Source organism: Lycorma delicatula, chromosome 7 (genome assembly GCF_047948215.1).
Source record: "Lycorma delicatula isolate Av1 chromosome 7, ASM4794821v1, whole genome shotgun sequence".
NCBI classification, from domain to species: Eukaryota; Metazoa; Arthropoda; class Insecta; order Hemiptera; family Fulgoridae; genus Lycorma; species Lycorma delicatula.
The window spans coordinates 144,605,989-144,627,345 of NC_134461.1; the positions used below are offsets into that span (position 1 = coordinate 144,605,989).

The 21,357-nt window shown below is 26.9% G+C and overlaps 1 protein-coding gene across 1 annotated transcript in view; it reads right to left on the bottom strand.

Annotated features, from left to right (window-relative positions):
- Positions 1-3,288: 3,288 nt before the first annotated feature.
- Nup98-96 (nuclear pore complex protein Nup98-96) overlaps positions 3,289-21,357 on the bottom strand; it is a 135,470-nt gene continuing 117,401 nt past the window's right edge. The window contains exons 29-31 of the mRNA XM_075371814.1: positions 19,740-19,837; positions 15,740-15,980; positions 3,289-9,008 (exon numbers count right to left, since the gene is read on the bottom strand). Of these exons, the coding sequence (XP_075227929.1) occupies positions 8,816-9,008; positions 15,740-15,980; positions 19,740-19,837 (532 nt within the window). The 3' untranslated portion in view covers positions 3,289-8,815. The remainder of the gene's footprint in view (positions 9,009-15,739; positions 15,981-19,739; positions 19,838-21,357) is intronic.

Consider the following 21,357-nt stretch of genomic DNA (forward strand, 5'->3'; position numbering starts at 1 on the left):
CAAGAGATGGCTGATGGTAATATTTTTTGCATTGGTAAATGTAGCTACAGGAGTGAACTCTTAACGTAATTTACAATTCTTTTAAAGACACACCAAAATAACTAGACTGAAATTTATGGAGAAACTAGCTAATCACTTATGTCCTCGCTTATGTTTCAGAGAGTTACCATTGGTTATATCCGACGTGAACTTTCTGAATATCAAGTGCATTCTCCAAATTATTGAAGAAGAGGTACAACCATCTGCAGGAAAGTGCTTTGAAAAAAGGAAAACCTGTGCTTTATACACCAGAACTGAAAGGGAAAACAAAATATCCGTGTGACAAGTGCTTCAAGCCTATTTGCTTGGAATGTTCAAAAAAGGTTTGCAATGATTGCGTAACAAAAATTATTGAATAGGTAACAAGAAGGTACATTTATTTAATTTTGTTGGTTTATTAAATTGTTTCTTTTAATTACATTATAGTCCCCTGAATTAAAATTTACTTTTGTAATAACTAATTACACTTCCTTTTTTTATATTTAATGTTAAGTTTTTATATTTAGCATTATTAGTGATGTTTTGTTTTAAATTTTAAGTTTTGTTTTGTTTTTAAGTTTTTAAATTTTTTTTACTAATTATGAATGAACTATTATGTAATTTTTTTCACTTAATTATACTGGACTTTTTCTGACCATTTTTATGTTTAATGATTATATTACAATGAAAACTTTCTGTTAATATTAAATTAATTAAATTTACTCTATTCACATCTAAAATACGACAAACAATATTTTGTTGAAGAAATGATTCATTTACATAATTGATAAATTTGAGAAAGTAAATGAAACAAAGGAGAAAATTAAAGAACAAGTTTTTTATCATAATTTTTGTAAACTGTGTTTTTTATAGTCATTGAAACAAAAAAAAAAAATTATTTAAGATAAGATAATTTTTTATGTTTACAGGCATTTTGCTACTTCTGAATTTTTCTATTTCTAAGGTTGAACAATTTTGTAATTTTTATACTAAATTTTATTATACTTTCGCTTATAATTACAGGTTTAGCGTAAAGTTGTTCTATTCATATTACAAATAGGATGATCAATATATTTTTGAAGAAATCATCTGTTTAAAATTGTTAAAATATGAGAAATAAAATGAAACAAAGGTGAAAGTTAAAGAACAAGTATTTATTATAATTTTTGTAAATTGTTTTCTTATAGTTTATGTAGTTTTAATGAACAATAAAGCATTTAAATAACAGAAGTGTGCCAAGTTTTATTATATTCTTAAACCTTGGTGTATAATAATGTTTAGACAACTTTTGTTTTTATTTAAGAAGTATGGACTTCAATTTAAAAAAAAAATAAGAATATAAAAAATGTTTCCTTTAAAAAACACAATAAATTAAATAAAAGTACTCTAATAAAAATATACAAATGAGATGTGAAACAAAAAAAAATTAATTTCACAGTTTTTACAAATTTTCTAAAAGAATACATTTTTTCAGACCTTTCCATTATATAAATGTGAAAATATATATATATATATATATATATTTCAATCTTAAATCTATTAGTTAAAACGTTTATAAGTTAGAAACTAGTTAATTAATTATAAGTTAAAATGTACAACAAAATTTCTATTGATCTAAAAAAAAGTAGGGTCTCTCAGATTGATGCCCCCAGTAATGTGGTATTTTTTTTAATGCATAGTAACTAAGTTAAAATGGACAATAAATAAAAACTTTTAAAAAAGAATTGTACATAAAATATCATGGGCATATTTCTGTAAAATGTAAATAAAAACAATATGAATATAAAAAACTATGCACATTTTCAAACAAGCTTATCCTGCTATCTTATGAAAAATGGACCATTTGGGATCAATTAAAACAATTTATTTGTTATAGGTAAAGTTTCCATATATGTGGTTGACTTTACACATTGTTCCTCCAAATTTGTTTGTTTATCCCTTTATAAGTCCTTTTTATTTATATATCTAAATTAGTTTAAATATCTAAATATGATGTGCTTTTATATGTCAAATGTAATGTAAAATAAAAAGTATATCTGTTAGATGATTCTGACACACATATATATATATATATATATATATATATATGCATATATTGACAGACAATCTCAGTCATTTGGTATGAAAGTAAGCAGACATCTCCCTCGTTCATATATTTAAATTTTCTATACTTTTCCTATGAAAATTGTGAATAAAAATCTGAATTACAATTTACAGACTATATTTTTATTTTGAATATATATACATATGAAAAGAAAAAGAAATCAATACTGTGTAACAGTATTCTAAAAAGTAATTGTTTTTAGCTAATGAAAGAGAAATAATTAAATCTGGTAGTATTAATTAAATTTTATTAATTTGATAAATTGCATTTTGTAATTTTGTAATTTTGTTTAAAAACGATAATTATTCTTGGAATAACTACCAAAATATTAATATATACATTTTCCAATTATGTAATGGTAATGTGAAACAAACCTAGTTTTCTTCTGTCAACTAATTTGATTATGGCTGTACGTAACTAATGAAAAAAAAAAACTTTAATAATCTTACAGAACTAACTGTAATTTAATTTACTGACTGGCAATAAATCCAGAACTAAATAATAAAGATTTATCTGCCAAGACTAAAGATGGAAGTAGAAAAAAATCTTCATCATTATATTCATTAAAAAGAACATAGAAAATTTATTTTTTTATTTTTTTTTGGTCCTTTTTTTCTTTATTTTTTTAAGGCAAAAAACACTTTCATGTTATCACCCAGAACAAACATAATACAATATTATAAAAAAACATACAATAATTATTACAAGAAACAAGATATTCGATAATATCATCATAATGTTTTCTAGAATGTCTTGGTTGTTGGCTCGTAATTTTAATCATTTTCTTTAAAATAAAATAAAATCACAATAAATTAATTTCATTAACATATTCTTGAAATAAATACATTTTACTAATGAATAAGAATCTTTAAAGAATGAAAAAAAATCATACACAAATTTTAATTATAGAAAAAACACGACTAAATACATATTATATCAATAATAATTAAAACAGGCATTAATGGAATAATAAAGCTGATTAACAAAAATAGAACAGTTTAAACTTATTTTTTTTTTTATAAATTGAAAATCTTTTTCTCTATTATTGCTCTTCTCTATATTTTTATATTTATAAATGATGAAATTCAATTTCATTGCTATGTAGGACTGTTAGTTAGCTATACAAAGCCTTATGTGATTAGGAGTTTCAGAGAACTTATTGAGTCTCAATTTTTTTGCCTTTAATTTTTATAATTGTGTCTTACAGTTTACATATAAGATCATACTTAATTTATTAATTACAATTAACAGTAGAGTTCCATAAATAAATAACTATCCAAGAGCAAGATCCCAGTCTATTCGATACCTACAATTAATACATAGTAATAAGTATCATCAAAATACACAATTTTATTAATGAAAATATTACTTACATCTTACATAAAATAATTCCACTTGTGTAATATCAACAAATGTAATTCAAGTAATATTACATCAGGGGAATTCTGAATTTGAATGACTCAATTTATTATACAATTATTACATGTTGAAACTATTTACAAAAAAAAAAAAAAAAAAAACACCTAACTTTCCTATTAAAATAATGGAATTAAAAAATTAAAAAAAAAATTAAATATAAACTTAGAATAATAAATATTCAAATATAATGTATGTCTATATACATATACAACAAATTACAAAATAACAGTGCTGTAATAAACTAAAAGAATAATTCACAATAAATGGTTAATTAACAACCACGAACATGTAGCAAAGATTTACCAAATAATATATAAAAATAAAAACTGGAATAATTCATGATAAAAGCAGTAACATTAAAACTAATGTAAAAAATAACAATATATACATAAAATAAAACTGATGTAAAGGTAATTAAAATAAGTGTGTGAGGTTTTGAAAATAATCACAATTAATATTAAAATAATATTAATTATCCTCATTAATATTAAATATTTTACATACAACTATCAATAACTGCAATTTAATTATCACGTTGACATTAGCAATTACCATTTACTCATAATCTTGATAACCAATCTGTAATTTTTTAACATTCCCAAAATATATATATAGTATTAACTTCCCTGAGTTAAAAAAATCTAATATATGAAAATCTTTTGGGAGTTCTGCATAATTAAAGATCAGAAAATAGATGAAAGAAAAACATAAAAGATCTACTTAAAATTAAATACAACTTGACTTGTACAAGTAACGAACATATAATATGTGGAGGGAGAGAGAGCACTGTGCATATTAATAAACAAAATTTATCCTATAATTAATTGACTGTGCACATACATACATTATTCATCAAATACAATCTAGTAATCAGAAAACTATGATAGTCTTTAATCAACACTGAATTAAGCTGGCCTTATGAAATTTTAAATAAAAGTGAAAAATCCATAGTGAAAAATAGTGTATACCTACTAAAAAGAAACCCAAAAAACCAGCTCAAGACTAATATGAATTTTGTAGCCATAATTGAAAAATTGGTACATTACAGAATCTGTACTAAGTGCAGTCCTAATAGATTTATACTACTTTTATTCAGTGCATGTATTAACAGAGAGAGTATTAAAATAAATGAAGCAATATGAATACTTGGCGGCAATAATTATTTATATTTTATACTATAATTATTTAAAGAAGAATGAACATAATAGAAGTCTTCAGAGGAAGTTGGATGGCAAACTAACAAGTTTGGACTTTTTTCATAAATTCTGTTAATTCAGTTTTGATTGATTAACAAATGAATTGTACTAAGAATTATGTGGGAAGCAAATTTGATGAATTATGTAATTAGAAAGAAAAACTGAAGTATTATAGGATGAAAATGAGTAGAGAAAAAGCACCTAAATCAACAACCACAAAAATCATCAGTATAACTGATGATTATTTTTAAAATATGAATTCTAAACTCTATAATTAAAAAATCCCAGCTCATAAATTAAATTCATACAGTAAGTAAATAGATAAAAATTCAATCTACTTATGAGATGCTGTATGCATGCTGGCAACTCTCCCTTTAACCTGTTCTTTATAGTGGTTGCTAATTTTTTTACACACCTAATTCAACTTACTGCCGCTATTCTTTCTGAGCTGTCCTAGTACTCATCAAAATTTTTATCATCTTGTTACTAAACAATATTTGATATTCTTTAATTAAATGGATGCGAAGTATATTATATAATAAATATTATGGAAATTAAAAAATATTTTATTTTCATCTTTTCTTTAGTTACAATTCAACTGAATATTAACTGGTATTTTAACACTAACAGGATTATAATTTTATTATTCAACATACAATTATGAGATTTTCAGTTAGTATTTGAATTAATACTTTATATCTCTAAATGATTACTGAAAATAATCACTCAACAACAAATATGATAATTTAACAAAAACAAAACAAAAGGATATTTACTGCTGTGTATTTATTATAGTTTCCTTGCAATAAAAATTTTAAGACATTGATTTTATTATAGAACCTTCCTTTCCTACACCCGAAACTTGCTTCTTCTTTCAGACAAAATCCATTCCACTGTTGCTTTAACCATTTCATTTTCAATGTTTTGAATCCCTAAATTAATTTTTTTTTATTCATAAAAACAATAGAAGTGTAAGATTTTAAAGATATCTGTTGCTTCTTGTGCTTAGTGAGCCATTTCTAAATATTTATCAACATTTTAGTTGAAGATTTCTGTTTTACCATAATTTTTTTATTACTGTGGAATCCGGATATTACAATTGTGGATAATGTTATCACAATCAATCAGTCTCAAAACCATCTATATAAAAATAATCCGCATATTGTGATCAAACTTCAACTATTGTTATTCGTTATAATAATTAAACATCGATACAAAAGATGTAAATTCTTATGAGTTTATACAAAATGATCATATTGCTCAAAACTTTCTAAACATAATGGTCCAACAATGGAATTCTTAGACAACAGGAAGGTACATAAATGGGTTTTTATTTGAAGCATAGACATTACACGAGCGGTTTGATGGACAGTGTGTATGTGTTGATACATGATGGGTCAATAGGTTCAGGACGTAATTGTCATTTTACCATTGAAGACCAAAGACATGCATAGTGTATAAGTACTGTTGCAATTTATCTAATTTATTTTGTGATCTTTTGATCTGAAGCGTCAAGCTATAAGACTATATCACAAATAAAAATTGTTTAAAGACTATATATATAAAGTTCATCATAAATAACCCCACATATCATGGCAGACAAAAGAAAAATGGGTGGATTTATGGCTTCCAAGAAAAAAGGAAAATTTTAAAGTGCTTAAATAAGTTGCCTAAAATAAGTCAACATAAGCGCTGTGCACTTAAAAAATAGACAAAGTATAGAAACTTCTCAAATTTCCAATCAAAACATGGATCGAAAGAGAGATCGATTTGGGAAAGGCATTCATGTTGAGTTGGCATTAAAAATTTGTTTCAGCAATGTTTGAAGAGCAAACAAAAATTTTATTAAACATAATGAGTACAAAGACTATATTCAGGATTTAACTCCAATAAAAGACAAACAATGAATTTTTCAAATAGATTTTGTTTTTTTAAACTTTTAATAAGATATGTTTGTAAAAATAAAAGTTTGCATTATTGTGTAATATTTTTTCCATCCTTTGTTTAATGTTGTCTTGGTTATTGTTATCAAAAGTTACAGGACCCACAAGCAGACTCACTGAATATTGTAAAATGTACATTGTATATTCAATTTCACTGAATAAATTATTAGATAATTAAAATATCTTCATAAGGAAATTAAAATTTTAATAATGTAATGATATAAAAAGTAAGAAGGCTAGAGCAAAACAGTCAAAGAGCTCAAGTAGAAACAAATTTCAAAGGAATGAATTTTATTACCGACCAGTTTTATATGTCTCCGAATCAGGCAACTACTTCTTATTTCTTATGAATATTTTTAACAACAAAGCAACAGCAATGTGAAACTAAGGAAATGCTGTGTCAACAAAGAGCAGTTTTTTGAATTAGAAGATGAGTTGGATTTAAAAAAAAATGAAGTACGAGATGAATCTGCAAATGCAGATGTTTCAGCCGCTAAATTAATAAACGAAGGTAAGTAAAATTAACTTGTCTGATATTCTCTTTTAAAAAACAGCCTTATAAAGAAAATGTACACAATCATTAAAATCTATAGACAGAAGAAGAAACAAATGTTTCTAGGTTGTAAGAGAATGCAAAACTGTTTTATGCAATGTAAAAAGATAGAGAATTAGACTGTGTTCAATTAAAATACTGTAATTAAAAAAAAAAAAAAAAGAATGAGAAGATGTATTTTCTTACAGCTGAGCCTAGCAACAAGTTGACTTGTGTGATTTAAGTTTTCAATTTACAATGACTTCAGAAACCAATTAAATCATAATAAAAGGCTTATTATAATATAAAGGGTAGTTATAATTTTTGAGAATTTAAAGCTCATACAGTGTACTGACATAATATGAAAGATATTAATTTGTTTTATTTTACAAAAACTAGTTGTCCCAATATAAAACAAAATGTCTTAATCTTTGCACACATGCTAAATAAAATGCTATAATCTGTTAACAAATGGGCAATCATTACAGTCATGAAAATGAGAAAGCACATAAGAAATGACAAAGAATTACAGAAGAGTGATTTGTGTAAGTTTCACATTAACTATACCCTGCTGAACATATACCAAATTTAACCTGATTTTATTTATGAACCATATTTTTAAACATGCATGATTCGAGTATTGCTTCAACGTGATAATTATAATATTTAACAAATAGTACAGAATGCATTAATTATAATAATATATGAAAACAAAAAAAACAACAAACAATAATAAATAAGAAATTAATAAAAATATTAATTATACTCTTCACACATAAATGAAAATAACTAGTAATTCATGCGTGGATGACGAAAGAAATTAATACTGTTAATTATAAAGATGGAAAATACATACATAAAAAATCCGATTTAAAACTAATTGATTATGAGGAGTAGTAATATACATTTTTGATTAATAATTAAATACTATAATCTTCTAAAAATGAGATTAATTTTGATATTAAATTCTAAAATAAAGAAATGAACCATATTTTAAAAAAACAATTATATTTTAAATTGACCAAAATTAGGAGGAAAATTTTAATTTAATGATAAAATGTTTCTTTCTTATAACCAATATTGTTTTTAATAATAATCGATTAAACATAAATCTCTGAACTATAGCTAAACGTAATAAGCTGTACAATTTTCTTTCATCAACCAAAATGGTTTTTTTTTTTTTTACAATCATTATTACTTCACATTCAAATCTAATTACATAATACACACAATCATTCAACAGCCATTAAAATAGAATTATGTAATAAACATCACATCTAAACACTGCAATGTAATGTCCTTCTACAGTACTGTATTTTTTCTTTATAAATAACAATTTTCTTTTGTAAAAGAGAAATATTAATTTTCAACATTTTCTGTTTTTACATAATAAATGTACTACAAAACAATCCATTTAAAATGTTATAACCAATCTGTAAATCTGGATGGTTAAAACTGACAAAACATTTTATTCAATCATAACATAATTAGTTGTATAACAGGCGCTTATAATAAATCTCCTATGATATAATACAACTAGGCTTTACTGTATTTTAATACATGTTAAAAAAAAACCACTAATAATGCTAAAATAAACCAAAAATTATAGGCACATATTTAAATACGAAGATACAAGTTGGTGCATTTCCTGATGCGAGTAGTCTTCTGGTAGTGGAAGTTGTGTTATAAGTTTTGCCAATCGACAGACTGAATCTATATCACCTTCTTTTCTTTGTAAAATAAACAAATTGTATACAAGGTGAGCAGTCCTTTTGGCGATTTCAGCTTGGCATAATCTAAAAAAAAGAAAAAATATTTATGAAACTAATAATAGGTTATTACTACCTTCTTTACTTAATAAGGATGACTGGCACAGAGGTAGAAAAAGATAAAATAAGGGAATCATTATTTAAAAAAAAAAAGAAAAGAATTTAGGCACAAAAACATGGGTAATCAACTATAACATCATAAACATAAATGCAAGAATTGAATTTAATGTAAAAAAAGTTTAATAACAAAATAATAATGCCTAGAATGTAGAAATAACATTTAAATTTCATGGAAAGACAATCAGCAGCAACAAAGTGGAAGTCTATCACAAGACAAATGTTAAAACATCAAAATTTTACTACTACTGAGCAAATCTTTGCTACTGAGTGGTCTTTAGGGGCTTAGTAGCTTTGTGACTATTTCTTTATCATCATATAAGATATCTGATAGAGTATTAGGTGTAACTGAACCTTTGATATGCATGCCTCAGAGCAAACTAACCAGTCTAAATATGAATCACCGTTAATGGTGTACTGCAAAGGCTGCATAATAGGGGCTGGTGCTCTGGATATTAAGTAGCAAGCAAGCATCAATACTCTGTTGATCAATCTGTATGTAACCAGATCTCCTCATAACCAATCTCCTCACAACTTATTTTCTTGGATGAAGCAAATTTATTCTCTTATACTGTGTAATGTCTTGTCTGGGGCATTGTTTCATTTGTAAGTCTATTGTAGAGAATCCTAATTTTTTATTAAAGTATAAATAATTAATATATCACGAAGTTCTCCTGGGACTTTTATAACTTATTTTACTTGTGAAAATAATGGAAAAAGTTCATAGAAACATATGCTGTAAAATGCTTTGCTTGCAAGTTACAGCTAGTAAAGATTTTGCTTGGATTTCAGCTACCCTGGTGAAATGAGGTTGTACTGAAACATTTTAGGATATTAATTAATAGGTACAATTAGACCATTTTCTTATGGTTTTTGACCTGGAAAATTGAATAAAGTAGGTCCCAGATCTGTATGTGCAGTAGTTTTTGAGAAATCTGGAGTGAAAATCAGTAAATTGGGGTAAAAAACCCAGTTTTTTGTTTGATATACAATAACTTTGTTAAATGGGAAATAAACACATAAAAATGTTAAACAAAACTTGTAGAGAATTTACTTCTAAACAAAATGGTGTAAGTAAGTTAAATAAAACAATGAACAGTTAGAAAAATTTTGAATTTTATTTAGAAACAGTACATTACATGTACCAGTTTAACAACAAATGTTCAGAAAGGAGCACGCCGTTTTTAACACATTTCTTCGCATGTTTCGTACTGCTTTTGTTGTTTTAGATTCTTCAGGACTGTCCCTACATTGCTCAGCTGGATCCATTATGCGGACTATTAATTCTTCACAAGAATTTATTTTTGTTTTGTATATAATATTTTTCATCTATCCCCAGATGCAAAAATCTAAAGGTATTAGATCAGGTGATCTTCGTGGCCAGGAATGTGGACCTCCATAACCAATCCATTTCTCAGGGAAATGATGATTTAAGTGAGTGGAAATGACACAAGAGAAGTGGGGAGGCATGCATTGTGCTGGAAGTATTTTTTGCATCTCAGCGCTAGAGGAACAGCTGCGGAAATTTTTCTTCAAGAAACTGCAGTTAGGCTCAGCATTTAAGTGGCTAAGTAATATGAGGGACGTTCTCTTCAATACAAGACTTTTGTTAGATAAAAGTGAAAATGGTGATTCCTGTACTTTCTGTTGGTTGTACAAATAAAGTACAAGTGTCAACTATTACCGCATGGTGTGCTGGCGTGAAGCAACATTAATAACAGTCAGTTGTAAAGAACGTGGTGTCCAATGTAGTGAATGAATATGTGGAACAGCATGTTGTAATGAAATTTCTCGTGAATGAAGGCATAAAACCTGGTGAGATTTATTTGCGACTCCTTGCACAGTACAGTAATGAGACTCTTAGTTGCAGTTAAACATCTGAATGGTGCAAACATTTTAAAGAAGGCCGTACATCAGTGAGTGATGATCCCAAACAAGGTAGGTTGAAGGCACCAAAGTTATGGCTTAAGTTTTTTGGCATAAAAATGACGTCAATCTTGTCAATTTTCTACCCCGTAGTGTCAATATTAACAGTGAGTACTACTACAAAGTTCTTCAAGATGTGTACAATGCTCTCAAGAAAAAATGGCCTGGTGCAATCACTAAAGGTGTTCTGTTTCTGCAGTACAATGCATGACTGCATACAGCTCACTGCACAACATGCATGCTACAAGATCTTGGCCTGGAGTTATTGCTACACTCCTTGTACAGCCCGGATCTTGCTTCCAGTGATTTTCACCTGTTCGTGCCCTTGAAATTGTTTCTGGGAGGCCAGCATTTCAACAGCAACATTGAGGTGAAATAGTCAGTCCTATCTTGATTTCAACATCATGACAAATCTGTCTATACTGCGGGTATCCAGGCACTAGCAAAATGTTGGGTTAAATGTATAAATATAGCAGGGGATTACATTGAGAAATAAATAATTTTACTATCATAAGTATGTTCTACATTTATTAAAAGTTAATAGTCCCAGATTGACCTGAACGCCCCTTGTATGAACGATCAAAACAGTTGATTGTAAAGATAGCAGCTGCACCATACATTGATCCTAAATTGGTGTTGAAATATCCTTCCACCATTTCATGATGATTTACTTCTGTCCATGCATGTTCATTGCGCAAGTTGTTGATTTGTATTCCACCAATTACAGGATTCCAAACAAAGCAGATCATTTCCTAGGTGTAGAACTGGCTGTATGATAAGGATAAAACACTGAACTGCATCAATAACAGCATCGTGTTGGACAGATCATTCATAGTTGGTTGAACTAGGCAGTGAATCTCTTTCCTGAAGACTGTGAAAAGTTAGGCTATGTTAGTCTGGAATCCTGTGATTTGGAAAAAATTTCATATTCTATTGCAGCAGCTGTACCATTACCATTACACACATCCAAAATGAATACCATATCAGCATATTCCACTGTTGTATATAAGTATGGCTTTATGTCACTAGCAAACTGATCAAGTTCAAACTAAAATTCACAGCAAGTTTTTGCTAACAACACAACTCATAGTAGCCGATATACTTAGTGTAACTTGTAGAATGATTTAAACACTATTACAGTATTGGACATTGTTGATCAGCTGTTATTTTATTGCCAACTTTGAAATAGTTTATTGTAATTGTCATTAATAAAAAAATTATCTAAGCAATTTTTATTTATTTATTTTACAATTGTGTAATTTCCAGATTTAAAAGTTTTTAACAAAAAATTTTATTTTTACAAATTGTTCACATCACCAAAAAAGAATTTGGTTTATTTTACATTAAATAGTACTTTTCTGACAAATGTAGTAATGTACGGTTTCTAAATATTCAAACTTTACTTTATTTTATTAAACTTATCTTAGTTTTATGAATTAATTACCTATTTAAGAAAGTTACTGTCATAAAAAACAGGGTTTTAACCTTAATTTATTAGTTTTCACCACAAATTTCTCAAAAACTACTGCATATGCGGCTCTGGGACCTATTTTATTCGATTTTTCACCTCAAAACCATAAGAAATCACTAATTCTGCCTCTTAATTAATGTCCTAAAAATTTCAGTACGACCTTATTTCACAGAGGTAACTGAAATCCGAGTGAAATCTTTCACTAGCTGTAACTCGCAAACGAAGCATTTTAAGAGAGATGTTTATAAAAACTTTTTCTATTATTTTCAGAGTAGAATAGGGTATGAAAGTTCTGGAAGAACTTTGTGATACAACACCTGTAAAAGTGTAAATAAGGCTACTATATCCACTATCGCAGACCAAGGCATGAATTACAAATTTTGAATATGGCATGGAGATCTACCATTAACAATGATTTCTAGAGCTGACTCAAGAGTTTACAATGAAGAATTTAAATTGGTAAAGGAAAGCTATAAAAAAAAGTTAATGGAAATTATCACTGACATTTTATAGATGACTTTATGTGTTCAGCTGAAAAGCTAAGAGATAAACTGAGAGAACATAAATAACATTGCCAAAATCAAATTAGGTTTAATTAATTAGGATGTACATTTATCTTGGTTGGGATTATTATTTTTTTAACAAAAAAAATAAAAAACAAAGTTACATATTAGTAAAAGTATCAGAAAAAAGAAAAAAAAGACTATTGCATATACTAAAGTGTTCTATTAATGATATAACTATGAAATAAAGGGATTAATTAAAGCAACAGTTAAATGGCGAAAAGAGTGATGTGAGGAGTAAAACGGAGGGAACAAAAACAAAAGAAATAGTTGTTTGAGAAATGTAATGAGATTTGGGATGAAGGAAGCTTAATTTTTACAAAAAAAATTTGAGATGAGCAAGAGATGGACTAATGTTCATGTGAATGGCCCAGAAGAGAACCAATCGGGGAAACTTGGAAAATGGTGTTCAAAAGTTAAAGAGAAATAATTATTTTCCTTTTTATTTCAGTGCATAACAACCAGAAATTTATTAAAAACCAGAGGTGAGACAAAATTTACACATCACAAAAATATTGTAAAGCACTCTGGTCCTACTGTAAAGTGCATGTCAACTGGTTGTTACTTTATAAACTCAGAGAAGGTCAATACCTTCTCTGAGTTTATAAATTTATATTGATATATAAATTATATATCATATAATTTTGATTATATGATATAATTTTTATTTTTTTAATTATATATCATATTATATATAAATTATATATATATTATTATATTAATTATTGATATATAAATATATATTATATTTAATATTGATATGCCAACAGAAACCCATTCATTTACCCAGATGTTGTATTTCTCTAAGTTTTCAAGAATTCAAAAAAAAAAAGTACAAAAATCTCAGTTAAAAAATTCTTAGAGCAATTCTTGTCGTCAATTAAATAGCAATATAAGTAAGAGAATTTTGGCATTCTTTCAAGTGGAACACCTTCAATAAAAAATGTACTGTTATGAATTCTATTTCCACTTGATTAATAATGTATATGATGAATGAAAATCTATTTTATTGATCACCACGTAGAAGGCATGCACTGGTCTGACTGCCCTGGAAAGGTTTGTGTTTGCCCTCATACGTCACTCAAGTAGTGGGGGTATACATGCAGACTAGCTGGACAGTCAGTCGTCGTCAGTTCTCACGCATTATCAGCCGTGTAAGCAACTCGCCCGTCTAGCGGCATTATTAATAATTTTATATCTCATTTGTTTTATTTTATGTAACTTATTATCATTTCATTCAAGTCTTTTTATGACATGTATAAATTCGTATTCTAATCTATTTACAGTCCACTCATTGTTTTATTAAATGTTCAGTTTGTGAAAAATATCCTGTGTAACTTAACAAAACAACCCAGAATGTATCTATGATTTTTCTTAAAGTATTCAAGTATATGACTTTCATTAATTGTTAGAAAAGTCGATTTATTATTTATATCTGTGCGAATGCATGGTGGGATAATTCAGCTATAATGTTATGAATCCATTAAAATAATCAGTCAAGAATAACTGTTCTTGGACCAGATAAAATCTTCTTTTTTTTGTAAAATTGATTTCCACATGTAGAATTTTTACTTGGTCCAAAAGCAGGTATTTAAAATGGATTTTTTCTTCAAATTGTAGCAATTTACTTCTTACTTTGCTGCATATATTTTTAAAAACAAACATTAGCATTTATTTAAAACTTATGAATTTATAATGAATTCTACGTAACTGGTCTAGATTTAATCTTGACTAAAAGGTGATACAGATGATTTGAATTACCCAGAATTGTCGCTCCACTAACTTGGCAGCAATGAAACGTATTATTCGTTAATTTATAATACAGTTAGTTGTTATGAGCATTAAAAAAAGACAAGGCAAAAGTGTATGACAATTCAGACAAACCGTGCACAGGTTTTTCTGGACAAAATAAATATAACAGTTCAGACAGAGTAAGAAGTTTGAGAAAATTGTACTGATTGTGAATAGTAAATTGTCCAGGCATCCTTGGTGTAGCTGATCTCTTGAAAACATCGTCACTGTTGTGAGAGAAAGTTTTAATGTGAGTCCAGGGAAATCAGTTTGCTGTTGTTCTTAAAAAAAAAAAAAAAATCTGAATGACTACAAGAATCAACTGATGCAAGAATTCAAGCTAAAAAATATTTTTTAAATCACTAAGAATGTCAACTGGGCATTGGAAAACCTAGATATGAATCATAGTAATTTTTTGAGAAAAATACTCTTTAGCAATGAGATGCATTTTCAATAAAAGTGAATCAGCAAAAAAAAACTGTTGGATTTGGGACACAAGACCTTCAGGTGATTTATGAGAAGACACCCACAAGTTCCTCTTTGATGCGAAAATGAGGCTGGAAATACAGTGAATGTGAAGATTACTTCAACATATTAATGGAGTCTTTGTGATCTTGATTAAACAATATTACATTTTAAGAGCAAGTTTTCTTTTTATTCCATTTCAGCAAAGTCTATGTATTTCAGGTTGTTTTTTTGATATTATTTATTATTACAGATTAAAAGGCAAGTTAATAACTACACACTGTGGAAGATTGTCTAGATGTCATGCCATTACATGTCTAATATTGAATTTATTTGTTTTTCTTAATTTTTGTAATGCTTATACTAATTTTGTTTTAATAGACTCTTCTAATTGTTACTCTTAAAAATAATTAATTTTACCTTACCTGTGGACTGGAGTCATAGTTGGTAGAAGAGCAATTCTAGAACAGAGACTTGCAAGTTGTGGCTGTAATTTTTCCAAAGCATATGGATTTCTATTTTCAATAACAGCACTTACTTCACGTACAACCACTAAATAATCCCACAGGAGTGCGCCTTGATGTGCCCACCCAAATATTATCCTAGCACGTTCTCTGTCTCCTCCAGCTAATTCCTTCAATAATGTTTCTATGTACTCATATTCCTCTGAAAGAAAAAAAAATCATTAAATGAGAGCAACCTGTAATAATACCACATAAAATGAAATTTAATCTTTATACATACTTTTTATTATACGTTGCTGTTTTATTATTTACATCTTTAGATGTAAATTGGGTAAAACTTTACAATTTTAAACTACTAAAGCAAATCTAGTGAAAGCAAGCTTTTAAACATAACAAAATTAATAAAATAAAAAAATACTAAGCACACACTTATAATATAAATCACATATAATCATACAACATAATTAATATACATAGCTATAAATAAAGTGAATTCAACTCATATTGTATTTAAATCAAATTTTTATTTAAACATCATAACTTTCTCTTAGATCTATTCTTGAACTGTGCATACCATTATATTTAAGCAAAGGTTTTTGTAAAACCTCCCCATCATTATATAATATTTTAAATGATAGATCTATCATCTAAAATCTATCACCTAAAAAACCAATATACTATAATATTGTAAAAACTAAACCGTGAACAGAAGCTTACCTTTTAATTCTTTCATCTTTTTACAATGACAACATAATAACACTGACAGTTTTGAATAATAAAAACTAATACATACAAGATCCAGAAATTGGGTCTTGTTTAATTTCTCAAAGTGCACTAACTTTAAATCCATAGGTTGCTGGCTGAATCTGATTAAACTTTATAATCAGGTATTTATACACAGTGAAAACAATTTAGTTTACAATACTGATACATATCTAATGTAAGTTTATAGACAGCTAAAGGATAGGCTGACTTAAAATAGGTAGCTATAACCCCTTAGCCCTTTTTTATCCACCCAAGATGTGGAGCCTGTGATTTACCCAAGATTACTTTTAATGTACAAAATTACAAATTTAAATTAAATGGTTAAAAGTTACTGATGTAATTACTCAAAATGGCTATGGCTGTAAAAGTATAGAGTACACTAGATGGAATATCTCGTCTTTTGACACTGGTACTCTGATCTTTTGTGTGATGAACTTTTTAACTGATTAAGTATCTTAGGTAGGTAGAGTACGATCCACAGACTTTTATTAGCAGATGCAATTCAATTAAAGAATATTTAGTTCTTAACTAATGACTTCAGTTGACTAACTGAGGCATTAACTGCACGTTAATGGATCCAATAAATTCTTATAGTTATTCTATTGTACAGTTTACAGTAATTTTATAAGTATAATATTTATAAATTTATTTCATATTCAGTGAAATAATGGTTTAATAACTTTCTCCATTATTTTCTGTGTGTGCTTATGTTTTCATTCCAAAATATTAGTTCCATCCTACATCTTCATATATGCTTAATGTATACTAATCTTGCCTTTCCATACAATTTTTATCTTTTAGATTTCTTTAAATAATACATTACCTAAGTCTAGAATACCTTGACATAACCTACCGATCTAATTTTTCTTAGTGATTATTTGCCAGTCTTCTTTTGATCCAAATCACCAGAGAACTTCATTTTGATCTTTATAAGTCCAGGAAAGTTCAATAATCTTTCATTTTGATTCCATCTATCCAATTTTTATAAAAATTATAAATAAATTTTTTTCAGTATACTTTCAAACCTATTTTCAATGGAATCTTCACATTTTACTTCATTCAGCATTATTGAATACTAAATAGATATATAAATGCCATGCAAGAAACTTTTCTTAAATCTGCCTTTAAGACATTACATGCTCTATATGAATCTGACTGAGTCTATGTTATTATATATTCTACTAGTTCTCTTTGTGATGTTTGTCTTATATTTGCTTAGAAATTACTTTTTCGTATTTTGTAAATACTATTAATAGTATAGTATGATAATTTTTATAATTTCTTTGTTTTTTTCATAGGGTTTCATACACTTAAACCTAAAAGCACTTCTTCAGTTTCCTGTTTTGTATAGCAATTATTATTAACTTCTCAATTTTATTTTGGAAAAGGATTCTGATACATAAAACTAACTTATGAATCACTCGTGTTTAAATTATTTAGAGTATTAAATTTTGATTTACAAAATCAACTTTGAACTCACAAATTTTTCCCTTCCAAAACATCAAATAATTTCTCCCCTCCTCCTGAATCATCATTCTATATATTCTCACCTTATATCATGTTTTTCATCTACAGTTCTGATAGTAATAGCATTATTCTTAATTTTTCATAATCTTGTTCTTTTCTATAAGTTATCTACATTCTCTGAAATTATTTTTTCAGTCTATTTATTTTTCAAATACCATATTATATTCACCAATATTTATAATTTTAACATTGTAAGATATATAATTAATATCTTTTCTGCTAGTAATTGAACCAGAAGATTGAATATTATTACTGACAAGATTAATGGAGGTTATGAATTATAAGATAATCTTACCAGAAAATTTAATTTTAGGACATATGATATTGATGTATCAACAAATAAGTAACTACAATTGTAAATATGTAAGCTTTTTTTTACTATTACATGTTTCAGCTCAAGGAAGTAATAGAAACCCCGATGAAAAATTAGTTTATATTAATAGGAAAAGACTAAATTAGTTGAAAACTAAACAAACAAATATTTCAATTTACTTTTTAATTTAGCCTGAACAATACATATATTCATCATAAGAGTAAACTAAGTATTGCATTGGACTGAATGAAAATAAAAGAAGAAAGTAGATTGAAGTAATAAAAGTTCTATGAACATTTAGAACTAAATACAACCGTTAATAAAACTGCATGAATATTTAGAATTTAACTGGTTTAAAAAATGTACATTAGCCATACAAAGTGAATTATATTATAAAAATATAAGAAATCTGTAGTGTTGTTTCTACTCAAGTGAAATCCCCTCTCTAACTGATACTTTATTGCAAACAACTTTCCAATTTCTATTAAAAAAATGATCCATATTAAGCAATCCTCAGCCTGAGCAAATTAATGATTATCATTTACCTTTAAGGTAAATGTTTTGGAAATCTATTAAATGATATTGAGAATAAAAATGTAGAAAATGATTCTTGCAAACTATGTTCATATACATATCTTTAACAATGATTATCTGTTAAAGAGTCATGACAGTATCTCATCTTTTTTAATTTTACTTGTTATACAATGAAACAATTGTTTTTTTGTTTTTCGGAAATAAACAAAATAGACAATTTTAAAAAAAATTCCTTTATAAAAATCAGTTTTACTGATCAATAAATTTTACTTAAACAAATATCATTTATTAATACCAAAGTAAATAATAAACTTTTTACTATCTAATGATTTAAACCATCAGATGAAGTATGATAAAACAAATCTCTTAAAAAATTGATAATTTAGCATTGGTGTTTAATTGGTATAGTTATAAACAGTTTATATTTTTCTTATTTTTATTAATAATTCATTTCATACTCAAACTTTTGTTAACATCAGTACTAATAACATGTAAGATGTTTTAAGCTAAGTAATTAAGCTGTTTTATATTTATTTTCATAGTACACAAATTTTTTTTTAACACATTTAGTTTTTTTTTTTTAATAAAAATTCACTCACAATCTTGAAAAATTATTCAATCCTATGTTATTTAATATTATAACCTCTGTTAAACAGTAATTCCTCTTAATGGCATTATTTCTGAATGCATAATAAGATTCTTTGCTTAAGAAGGATTACTATATTACATTAATTATTAACAAACATCTAGTTAAACATATATTTATTTAACATTATTAACACCATATAACCACAAACATGCATTTATTAATTTAATGCAGACCATTTATAATTGCTTTAGCAGCAATATGCTTCATGATGATTTCATGACTTTTATTCCATTCTTCAGCCTCTAATAAAAATACAGCAGCATCTTCATAACTGAGAAAAAAAGAAATACAAAAATTAATAATTTTATTATAAAAAATATAAAGTAATTTAATGTATGAGCATTTTCACAAAAAGGATTACAAAGATATTTCTTTTCAGAGCCTAAATTGATTGTAGTCACCAGTTTTCCTTTTGGATTTATAATTATTGGCCAAATAATTTCATTTATGCTTTAGTTTCATGAATATAAATAAAAAAGTACACTTGAATGTGCTACTTTCAATACATCCAGAAACCAGAAGTTTTATTTTTCTGGTAACATATCACATGATTTGTTAATATATTGTTTACAAACTGAAATGTAACATTGACTTCTTTTGTAACACATATTCTTTTTAAAACAATTAATTTATAGTTAAGATGAGTATTAAAAAATAATTCCATATTTATTTAGATATTTTATAAAACTAGTTTCTTTTACTGTTATAGATGATGAATTTTTTCTTTTTATGGTTTTTATTTGTAAAAATAATGGCTAATAGTAATAAATTAAAAAAATTCCAGTTTCACAACCACAAATGAGTTATTGCAGCACAGACTATCAGGATAAAACATAAACATGGATATCCTTTGTAACTGTGAAATATTCTGATAGGTAGGTAGGTAGGTACTCTTCAATATACAACTCTTTTTCTTACCCTTCATCTCTTTATCCTATTTATCAGTTTGCGGCTCTGACCCTATTAGGTTTTCTCATGCTTAAGTTGCTAATAAATTTTTGGTATGTGGTAGGGAGATTGTTAATGGATCAACTCAGATACTCTTTTCCTACTGGTGGCTGCACAAAAGCACTCATCGGGTAAAGTTAGGTCTTATAATCTCTCTCCAACTAACCATTTCTTGCTTTGCATTATCATATTAAAAAACATACACACACAAAATATAGCAATTTATTAATAAATTTACATAATGTGAAGCATAAATGTATGGATCTTGGTTATCAATATTAGGGCATGCAATGATACAACTGCAGTTTCACAGAATACATATTAATAAGGTTTCTTTAGAAATAAGGTTTAACTTAAATTATATTGTAAATCTATGAATATTAAATATTGATAAAATACTTTTTTTTTCTAATTATTATATATATGAGTAAGAACAAAATCAGTATTTGTGCAATGAATAAACTACAAAACAAGAAATAAGTGAAGTTTATAACTGAAAAACAAGCAAGATGAAAAATATTTTTTATTAAATTAAGGCAAAGTATAACATCATATCATGTACATCTCACAGAATACAAGAATACAAGGAAAACTGAGCACTTATTTAAAGTCTAATTTTTAACTTTTAACTGAATTTTTTGTATGAAGATGTAATATATGTTTTGAAATAATTAATCAGACCATCATTACGGTATCTTGACTTTCATCAGAAAGATTCTAGATTTGTATTCCAGTTAGGCTTGGAATTTTTAATATGTTGCAGAATTAATTTGTCAAGAAACTGTAACTGGGTGTCAGCCTATTGTTTCTTGATGGAATAAAACCAAAAAAAAATGTCTAAAC